The sequence below is a fragment of the Musca autumnalis genome, unplaced genomic scaffold, assembly GCF_047663935.1.
Source record: "Musca autumnalis isolate F117 unplaced genomic scaffold, ASM4766393v1 scaffold_1, whole genome shotgun sequence".
In the NCBI taxonomy this organism is placed as follows: domain Eukaryota; kingdom Metazoa; phylum Arthropoda; class Insecta; order Diptera; family Muscidae; genus Musca; species Musca autumnalis.
The window spans coordinates 89026462-89037531 of record NW_027411644.1 but is presented as its reverse complement, the minus strand read 5'-3'; the positions used below and the strand labels follow the sequence as shown (position 1 = coordinate 89037531).

The 11070-nt window shown below is 34.5% G+C and overlaps 1 protein-coding gene and 1 long non-coding RNA gene across 2 annotated transcripts; one reads left to right on the top strand and one right to left on the bottom strand.

Moving 5' to 3' along the window:
* Positions 1-884: 884 nt before the first annotated feature.
* Positions 885-1597, top strand: LOC141390669 (transcription factor Adf-1-like). Its single transcript, XM_073963616.1, has 3 exons — positions 885-1015; positions 1122-1254; positions 1446-1597. The coding sequence occupies exons 2-3, from the start codon at positions 1122-1124 to the stop codon at positions 1595-1597; spliced, it is 285 nt and encodes a 94-aa protein (XP_073819717.1). The 5' UTR covers positions 885-1015.
* Positions 1598-2204: 607 nt separating this feature from the next.
* Positions 2205-3960, bottom strand: LOC141390668 (uncharacterized). The gene is made up of 2 exons (XR_012409438.1): positions 3078-3960; positions 2205-3012 (listed from the first exon to the last, which is right to left on the bottom strand). It is a non-coding gene; the product is annotated as an uncharacterized lncRNA (long non-coding RNA).
* Between the last annotated feature and the right edge of the window lie 7110 nt (positions 3961-11070).

Here is an 11070-nt window from a genome sequence, read left to right as displayed (position 1 = left end):
TTAGACTTGCAAATGTTTTGCGGGACAAATTTTCCCAGTAAAAATTTGCAAGTTCTCAGTCACAAAACTCTCCAAAAATCTCTCCAAACTCGCTATCTTTTGCTGGATAATTTTGTTATCGAACAGCAGTCAGTAAAAATTTGTACAAATTTTTGGGTTATCGTACAGACCTAGTATCAAGCACTAACGCAAACAATAGTGGGGATAGAGGACAACCTTGTTTCACTCCGATGTTTTTAGTGAACGTATCGCTGTATACATGGGTGCCACCGTGGTGCAATGGTATGCACACCCGCCTTGCACGCTGAAGGTCGTGGGTTCGATTCCCCGACCAGTCAACATCAAAATTTTCAACGGTGGCAAAATACCCCTCAGTAATGTTGGCGCCATTTCCTGAGTATTTCAGCCATGTAAAACTTCTCTACAAAGTGGTGTCTTAAGACACGCCGTTCGGACTCGACGATAAACAGTAGGTCCCATATCACTGAGCTAATATGAATCGGGGTGCACTCATTGATATGAGAGAAGTCTCCCTTGTCCCGTATGGGATGTTTGTGGAACAATTATTATTATTATATTATTATATCGCTGTATACATATGTCGTTGTGTCGAACTTTAACTTCCACCTCAACTCCAAATCCTTTTATTCGTGTTCCTGAACGAACTCCAATCAAATTTGGCGTGTTTTAGGATATTCATATGTACAGTATGTGTTTAAAATATTCGGTTTTCAATTTCACTAATAATAACACTTAAGTATTTTAGAAGCCCATGCACAATATCCAAAAAACCAAATGTGTACTTAAAAAATGTTGGTCCTGTGACAATTAAAAAATGTATGTAACATGAATCCATGGCAACCCTATAAGCGAGAATAAGGCCCATACCTATACACGGACGTATACCCAGGGCGTGTGTGGTGAAAAAAGTAGAACACATGTATTCTTATTAATACTACCGAAATACGTCGAACGCACGAAATGAAAAGTTAAACTTTTTCAACTTTGACAGAACGTACGTACATTGTTTTTACCCATACTCATAAATAAAATTTGATTGGAAAATGGTAAGCAAAGTTTTTTATGCAAAATATTTGATTGTTATTTGTATCTTATTACAGATGGAAAACGAAAATCTTATTGAATGCGTACGGAACCAGCCACACTTATGGGATAAAAGGAATTCTCTGTACAAGGACATACATTTTAAGGAGAGGACATGGGAAACAATTTCGATTGAATTATGTAGCACAGGTAAGAGGACATTGAAGTTCAAGGATCCTTTGGTTATCGGTGGTATGAGGCCACAATACAACAGGATAAAAGTTATGTGACCCATCTGTTGCGAATGTTTTGGATTTCACTAAATCACCGTTAACAAACCAAAGGATCCTAAAATATATCTAATTTCTAATTGTTCTGAATTATTTATATTTATCTTGCAGCATTGCAGTGCAAGACAAGGTGGAAGACTTTACGCGATAAATATAGAAGAGAGCTTAATGCAAATAATAGGCCATCAGGATCGGGTGCAACTTCTAGAAAACAATGGCCTCTAATGGAGACAATGAGTTTCCTTCAATCTTCGATGGAGTAGGGAAGGTGCGTTTATGTTTTATGTTAATATACAAACAAACTCTAAGGTGTATTTATGTGTTTAGCACAACATCCAATATTGATGAATCTAGCAGTGATATTGAGAACATAGAGAACACACATGACACAGGTAAACAATGTATTTGTGTGTATATCCATATGTTTGAATTGGTTGCACTCAATTTCAGATACATCTAGACCAGGGACGAGCTTCTTTGCTTAGATCGTATAGTGAGGGCGCCCACTGAGTTGTTTTTGCATTTGCTTCTCTCTCTCACGTACAGTGTAAATGAATGAAAACAAACAAAAACATAATGTGTTTGTTGCTTTTTTCACTCATACGTTCATACATGTCTTCGCTTTGGTTGTATTTCTGTGGTCGTCGCTGATCTAGACGTCGTTGCAAGAGAAAAGCGAATGATCTTCTGTCCGATGTACTCAAATGTATGAAGAGAAAGTATGAAGATGTATCACAACAACAGACTGAATTTAAAAGTTTTTTTGATATGTTGAGAAGCAACATGCTGGAGCTCCCGAAAACATTATGGATTCAAACCCAAATGGAAATATTAAACCTTGTGTATAACAAAAAGCAGAATATTAATGAATAACTGTTTTATGAGAGATTTTATTAATAATAAAAGAACATTGCACATTTTTTAAAACGAGATGTACAAAATACAATGTATATTTTTACTGGACTATTAAAAATTGGGCAACAGTTAGAAAAGAATAGCTAGTAGTTTACATGTTTTATCGTAAGGATTTATTTTGTTAAGTAGTATATGCAAAACTGGCTTCAACATCATTTAAATATTCACACAAAAAGTTGCGATTTGATATGGCTGTGCGGGTTGAGTTATTTGATAAAGCGGTATCCACTGGTTGAATACTTGTGATTGAAGAATTAATTTCTATAGATCCATCAATTCGTGTTAACCGCAGATAATTGTGTAATATCACTGTCGCCAAAACAACCTAATTAGAATATAAATAATTAGTGAACAGATGCACTTCTGTTTAATTGGTGATTACTTTTGTTGCATTTTTCGGTGAAAATCCTATTGATGTTTGAAGTACCCTCCATTTTGACGACAATATTCCAAAGGCTATTTCAATTCTCACTCTCGCTCCACAAATAATATTATTGAACTTAAGCATTTGATCATTATTCACCCTGGGGTAGGGTTTAATAATATTATTTGAGAGAGGAAAAGCGGCGTCTCCAACCAAATAATATGGAAAATACACATGGGAACCCGGGAGCTTGCTTGGTGGAGGGAAATTGAAGGTTCCATTTATTATATGTTGACCAAAGGAAGTGTTGCGGAAAACTCCCCCATCACTTATACTACCACAGTTTCCTACATCAACTAAAGTGAAACAATATTCAGCATCGCAGGCTGCCATTAACACCTCCAAGAGAAAAAATACAAATATTTTTAATCAATAATGGCTTTATTCCTGCATGCACTACTTACGATGCTGTGGTAATTTTTATAATTATAAAATTGTGAGCCAGAATTTGGGGGACAACGAATTCGTATGTGTTTCCCATCAACGGCACCTACACAATTCGGAAGCCCACATATCCTATAGAATCCTGCTGAAATATCCAGCCAATCATTTGCAGACGGTGGTGCTAGATAAAACTCCTTTAAAACCTCCCACAACACTTCACATGTATGTAATATTATTGACCTTGCAGTCTCCAATCCAATACGGAACTTCATACATAGTGTGTGCAAAGTACAACCATGCGCTAGAAAGCTATATAGAAGGATTTGAAATTTTTGAAAAATATCAAAAAACTGAGAAAAAGTCAGCGGTATTTGTCCGAAACGATTATCTGCTATATATAGAACAAAAATGTTCATAGCTATCAAGACGGTGCAAAATCAAAAGGACATAATACCCTGACCGACAAATTTATCTTACTAGAGCGTTATATAGAGGCGGTTCTCAGCCTCGATAGGTTTTCTATGATACGGGTTTTTCTGCAGAGAGAACCCGACCAGGTTATACAAAGCCTTGAACATTTCTTTGTCCATTCGGATTGATTTTTCGAAGAGACCGTCATTCTCGGCTTCTAGAATGTTTACCCCTGTAGAGTAAAACCCATATTCTTCTCTGGTCCTAAAAAGCTTCTTGTTAGGTCCTCGGAATCTTGAATGGCTCAGTATATGTTGTATTACAACTATATCTTCAATATCTTCTAATATTTCTTCTTCCATAATGGCATAAATTTTTTTAATTGTGACAATTTGATTTAACGTATTTTGGTAATACGTGCGTACAAAAAACTTTGTCATGGTAAAAAGTTGAATATATTTGTACGCCCAGTCGTTAGTTAGGAATAGCTGTAACAAACATGGTACAATAATACAGGTAGCATTATCATGCCAGCTGATGGTAACATAATGTGTCAATTGCATTGAATTGATGTCAAATTTTGACATCTTATGTTGCCAACAATTGCCGATGCGGCTACCTGTGTATTTGTACCATGATAACATAGAAAGCGTTGTTAACTCTTGCTCTGTTCCAGAACCTGCAAGAATCTACTATTTTTTACTACGATAACAATTTTTCCTTTATGTTATCGGAAAAAATAGTAAAAATTAGTAGATTCTTGCAGTACTGGAACAAACCATCTGTTTTCTATACATATTCGGTTTTTGTAACTTTTGTTAAATATTTTGCCAAAAAAACAGGTCATCGAACTTTTTCTGCAATATTAGTATAAATTTCAATAATTGCGAACAGAATCTTTGTTCCTGTGTTCAAAAATATTATATTTTATAACGACTTATTAAAATTTAGGGCTAAGGAAAAACGCTATCCTAGAAAAGAGAAAACTGTTTACATATATTTCATTATAAAAACGGCAGAAATAAAAGGAATTTTTGCTTTTTTTTTAATATATAGTCCAATATAGTTGAAATAATGTGCAAAATTCACGAAAATATAGAAATAATCGATTTCGTGAAACACATAAGCCAGCCAAACCAAGGAGTGTGAGGGAAGGTAGAGGAATCTCCTTAATTTTCTTGAAATTGGTCACCGAGTCCTAAATGACTTTCAGAAGATAGAAAATATGCACTTATATTCCAAAAAATCGTAAGGATAAAGCCTTTCATGGCCTTGTAACACATCATAAGTCATTGATAAATACATGTCTCCTAGAAGCTCCTTCGTACTTTTTGTGTTGGAGTACACAGAAAGGCAGGAAACTTTGTGGTATACTGATTTTTCTGCTTAGGCATTTAAAACTAACTCCATTTCACCAAGTTTCTGATGTACATCAAGTTTTGAAGGTACATTAAGGCGAAACTTGAAGTAGATTTTTGGTTACGTAAATAAGCCGATGGTTTGTGATGTGTTACAAGGCCATGAAAGGCTTTATCCTTACGATTTTTTTTGGAATGTAAGTGCATATTTTCTATCTTCTGAAAGTCATTTAGGACCCGGTAACCAATTTCAAGAAAATTAAGGGCTGTTTAGCCGTAATTTTTCAAGAGATTCCTCTACCTTCCCTCCCAGTCCTTGGTTTGGCTGGCTTATGTGTTTCACGAAATCGATCATATCTATATTTGCGTGACTTTTGGACATTATTTCAACTATATTGGACTAAATAATCAAAAATTTAAATTTTAATAATTTGCTATAAAATATAATATTTTTGAACACAGGGATAAAGATTTATTCGCAATTATTAAAATGTATACTAATATTGCAGAAAAAGTTCGATAATGACCTGTTTTTTTGGCAAAATATTTCACAAAAGTTACAAAAACCGAATATTTTTGGCGCATAGAAAACAGGTTTAAACACGTTTTCTTTCCCTGTAGGAAATGTCAATAGTGAATCTATACTGACTTACTACTGACATTGTCAACAGTACTACTGACAAACTGTAGACAACTAATGTAATTTCCTATAGACATTTTGTATGAACGTGTCATTCGAATGTCAGTACTGACAATGGAACTAGTATGTCAATAGTAAGTCAGTAGTTCCTGAGGAACCATGTGTTGACATTGGAGGTAGTGAGTCAGTATAGACATTGGAGGTAGAAAGTCAGTATAGACAATGGAGGTAGAGAGTCAGTATAGACATTGGAGGTAGTGAGTCAATAGTACCAGATTTTCAATACTACATTTTTTAGCTTATTTGGAACTTTTCATAGATAAAACAGCTATATAGTACGTTTAATAAGAAGATGAAGCTACACATTTGTTTAAATACTATATTTCATTAAAGAATAAAAAAATTATTTGAAAATGCTAAAAATGTACAAATTGCGTATTACAGTATTTTTATCTTTTTAAATGGCTAAGCCAAAGATTCCACATAAGTAGAAATTAGTAAATAAAGGCAATGTTTTCAAGGCTGCTTAAAGATTTTAACACAGCAATAATAAAAAACGTTTTCGTCTTATTTGCTTGGCCAAGTCGCACCAATCACTTGTCTGCTTAAAATAGTTCTTCTTCTGTTGCACATAACGTTTTATCAGGCGATTCGCTGAATGTTGATATAACATCTAGGAATTGAAAAGAATAAACATGTATAAATAAACATAAATAAAAAATATGTCCTTAAATTTGCTTGTCTATTTCCGCTGTATAACATTGGAAAAATCTCACAATCGATTTATGCCAAATAATTCTTCAACATTGTAATTCATTATTATGCTTAGTTGCATTCAGCATTTCCAGCGAGACGGGACATTATATACATCAGGCTCCATAATCTTCTCTAAAGGTTCCACATAATGTCTAATTGTCGAAATTTCACCACAAATGTTGTTAGTCGCCTCAGAATTCGTACTTTGCTATAGAATTGTTTATTTTTCACATGTCTTTTATATTTTCTTTTGCTCATACTTGTTATTGAAATTATATGCTATAAGTTTTCACGATATTTTATTGATTTTTACAAAAACACTTTTTTCACCAACCGCAAAAATTATTTTACGCCAAACAATTAAGAAAATTAAAGAAAGGATGCTTCGTTGGGCTATCATCTGTCAATATACACAATGCTTCTTCTTATTAAGGTAAAGGTATCAATAGTTGACAACCTGGTGACAAAGTGTTGACTTTGTCACCATATTAGTAGACAAAGTGGCGACATGTCAACACATGACCCCACACTTCCTACAGGGTTGTTATTCTCCGTTATAGGGTTGCCATGGATCCATGTTACATACATTTTTTAATTGCCACAGGACCAACATTTTTTAAGTATTTGGTTTTTTGGATATTGGGCATGGGCTTCTAAAATACTGAGGTGTTATTATTGGTGAAATTGAAAACCGAATATTTTTGACACTCACTGTATGTAAATTTTAGACAGTGTGAGTCTCGTTGAATCCTTCACAGGACAATGAAAAAATCGACATTAACTTTTCATTGATGAAGTGTGCGGTTACAAGCATGTGGCATGCGTTTTCCTTTGAAGTTCATCTATCCGTTGTAAGACATATCACCAAAGCTGAATGCATTGCTTCCTTATGGTCGGCAGTATGATTCTCGTTGAATTCTTCGCAGAATTGTGAAATTTAGTTTTCATTGATGATGTGCGGTGCGGTTACAGCTTACATACATTTTTCCTGGAAGTCCACCCATCCGTAGTAGAACATCTTTTTAAAACTGAACGTATTACTTCCTTAATGTTTCATTATACCCTCAGCCTTTAGGCTAGAAAGGGTATATACACTTTCATACGAGCAAAATGTGCCTCATCGAAATAATGGTTTTAGACCCCAAGTATGTTTGGACGAAATGTGTTTTAGACAATTTGGAGTTGATTTAGCCATGTCGGTCCGTCTGTCTGTCTGGCTGGAGCGCACGATAACTCTCGAACGAATCAACCGATTCCGTCCAAAATTTGGCTTTCGTAATATTTTGTCCAAACTTAGTTTAAGTTCGAAGATGGGTTATATCGGTCCACTCCTTCCGGTACCTCCCCCAAAAAAGTTCGAAAATGTTTGGAAAATTTGTGCGCACGATAACTCTTGAAGGGAGTAACCGATTTGGTCCATGCACATCGTGAAATACCTACCAGACTTAGATAAGGTTTCAATATGGACTCAAGGACTCCTTCGGGTACCTCCCACACAAAATTTCGGTAAAGTTCAGTTTAGGGCCTGCTCTCGAATCGCTCTGATTTTTGTTGTAGCAACTTGTATTCACTGCCCTCCATACGACGGTACAAGTTTCATGAGCGGCAAGTCCATAATTCCGGAGAAAATTGCCTGAAAGGTGCAAAAACCCCTATGACACCGTGTGTAGTGGTTCGAAAGTAAGATAACTCTTGAACGGATCTGCCGTTTCGGTCCCAAATGTGGCCGTCGTAATATTTTGCGCATACTTAGTTTAAGTTCGAAGATAAGCCGTATCGGTCCACTCCTTCAGGTACATCCCCCACAAAAGTTAAAAAATGTTCGGAAAAATTGTGCGCAAGATAACTCTTGATGGGAGTGACAGATTTGATTTGAATTGTTTTGAAAACCCCTAAATACGTAAGCTTTTTTTTTTGAAAAAAAGTATTTCAATTCACACAGGCTGAGGGTATATCTCTGTCGGCAATGTCGACTGATACTTTTTTACTTGTGTCATATACGATTTATGGTTTCCAAAACTTGAACATGGAATGATATCTCTTTCCTTTCATGGACGGTTCAAATTTCTTTCTTTACATTTTTATATTTAACGTCCTTAAACTTAAATTCTGTCAAATGTTGGTAATGATCGGACAATCCGAACAGAAGTTATAAACAAATATTTACTTAGCATAGTACTGAAGGTCAAAGACATTTCCAAACTTTTAGAGCTTGTCCTGCAAAACTCGCTTTTCAGAATTAGCAAACTATTATTTGGAGGTGTCGATCGTCCTTTAGCTTAAATTCTGTCTAATTTTTGTAATGATCGGTCAATCCGAACAGAAGTTATAAACAAATATTGACTTAGCATAGTACCGAAGTTCAAAAAAATGTCCAAACTTTGAGAGCTTCTCCTGCAAAACTCACTTTTTAGAATTAGCATACTATTATTTGGAGGTGTCGAAATGTCATAGCAAACCAAAACATTTGTTTTAAATGCCCGTAAAAACTAGGTTTTAGATCAAGTTCGATTATTGGAATATATCGGTTCACTTTTTCCGGTACCTCACCCACAAATATGTCAGTCGAATTCAATGTCACTTCTTTGACACTTTCCGCACAAACGTATTAACATATTGCCCAAGGTCTTCCGTGATGCTCTCAAGTTTTCCGCCATAGTATACCACAAGATCTTCTATCCATAGGATGTCCAAAAGATTTTCTGTTCATTTTTCATTCCAAAACATTTAAACTACATTACATTTCATTAAAAAAAAAACAAAGCTTTCTCTGTCCATTAGGTGGGTATATCAGCGAACAACTAAATTTAAATATGAAACCAAAGTCTAAATAAAAAAATTGACTTCAGAACGACACACCACTATCACGAACCAGCCAACTAAGCAGTGGCCTTATAATTTCTTGACAAGATCTTTCCCCGTCAAACTTGCCGTGTGTGAGTATAAATATTATCAGTGACGTCTCTGGTTCCAAAACAAAAACAAAACGTAGATCCGATAACTGGCAGTGAGTGTGTCGTTCTTGTTCTTGTGTTGTTGTAGCTTTTTTTTTATAAAATTGTATGAGTCCACAGAAAAAAAACTAAACAAAAACAAAAGTTTGTTTGGGTTCGTTTTTTTTTCTGTTTTGTGAAACTCATAAAACTTACCGAAAGTGGTCAGTGGTCAGTCGAAACGCGTATCCATCAAACAGTTCGTTTCAAAGAAAAAATTTGCATAGAATTTTATTAACAAAATATAGAAAATTACTTACAGTAGCAGTTATGCAAATGAGAAAAAAATGATATTGTTAGAATTTCAAAGATTTCTGGCCTGTTCCCGTACTTTATAAACTGGTAAAAGTCGTAAAAGTTGTAAAAGTCGTAAACGATTTTCATATAAATTTTGTGTACGGGAACGCAAAATGTGTAAAAGTGGTAAAAATTGTAAAAACTTTTTAGTTCTGGAACAGAGCTTTCAAAAATCATGTCAAATCTTTCGAAAAGTGGTACCTCCAAATATTTGATTATATAAAGAAAAGTCCAAAATATTAAAGATTATAGAATATAAAAAATAAAAATATAAAATCGCTTTTTAATTGTCGATTAATTATTTGCAAAGAAATTACAAAAAAAGAAATGTTTTAATTACAAATCAAATAAAGCATTGTTGTGTTTGTTATTGTGTCTCGTCGTGGTGTTGCCATGTCAACAAAAATGTTGATTGAATTATTGCCTGAGGTCAAGATAAAAGCTTATAGTAGTGATTAAAATTAAATTATATATGAATAAGCACACACAATTATATATTTGTTGTTGTTTTTTGTGTTCTAAAAAATACATACATATGTATGATCATGATATGCCCTCAACGGAGAGTTATTAAAAAATTCCACAAGTCTACGAGTATTGGAACTATGACTCAAGAGGAAAGTGATTTCAAATCAAGTGCTTTCAATTGTTCGCGTAGTAAACAGATAAAAGGTGAGTTCTTTAAATTTGTTTGTAACTGGTCATAAGGTTCTTAATTTGAAATCAAATATTTAAAAAGGCGTAGAGAACGACAGGTGGACTGCGATTTGTTAATTTTTAGACAATTTTTATTTTAATCATTTGTATGTAGATGATGTTTAAATATATCTAAGTGATTTTGTTAAATATTGCTACGAATTTTATAACCAAAACAGAGTGAAGACATTTCTAATATTTCTTGTCATTCACAATATTCCAATTGGCTTTGATACGGCCGAAACTTTGAGCGGAAAAGCAATATCATTGACCCAGTGTGCCTCGCTATTTGTTGATTCTAGAACAGAATCCGAAATCATACGAAAAAGAGTAGAGAGCAAGAGACAGGCTTTCTTTGCACCCTTGTAGGTTGAGAAGAGGATATTTCTTTGCCGTTGAAACGTAGAGATATTTCGGCATCTTTTTAATATTTTTTGATCAGTCAAAATTCGTTCGAAATCCACAAATAAACGATACAAATGTGAGTTTAATTCAGCAGAGTGTTCAGTAAGGCTGACTTCCGTATCGTCATTTGCTTTGTGTTGTTTAAACTTCGTCAAAATACATTTACGAAATCCACTCGATTTCAACTGTCAAGTCCTATTCGATTTCATTTGGCGTTTAAGCAATGGAATTGACAGTTGAAATCGAGTGGATTTCGTAAATGTAAACCTAGCAATACATTGTTCCCCGAAAATGCAACTAAAAGTATCAGAAATAAAAATGATACATGCTTACTTTTTACCTGAGTTGAAAATGCGTATTTTTGATGTTATGAAACACGTAGCTTCGTAGTTGTTAATTGCAACGGCGTTAAGAAAGATAATAGTTCGGAGATTTTCAGTCATGTGTAAAGCAACTG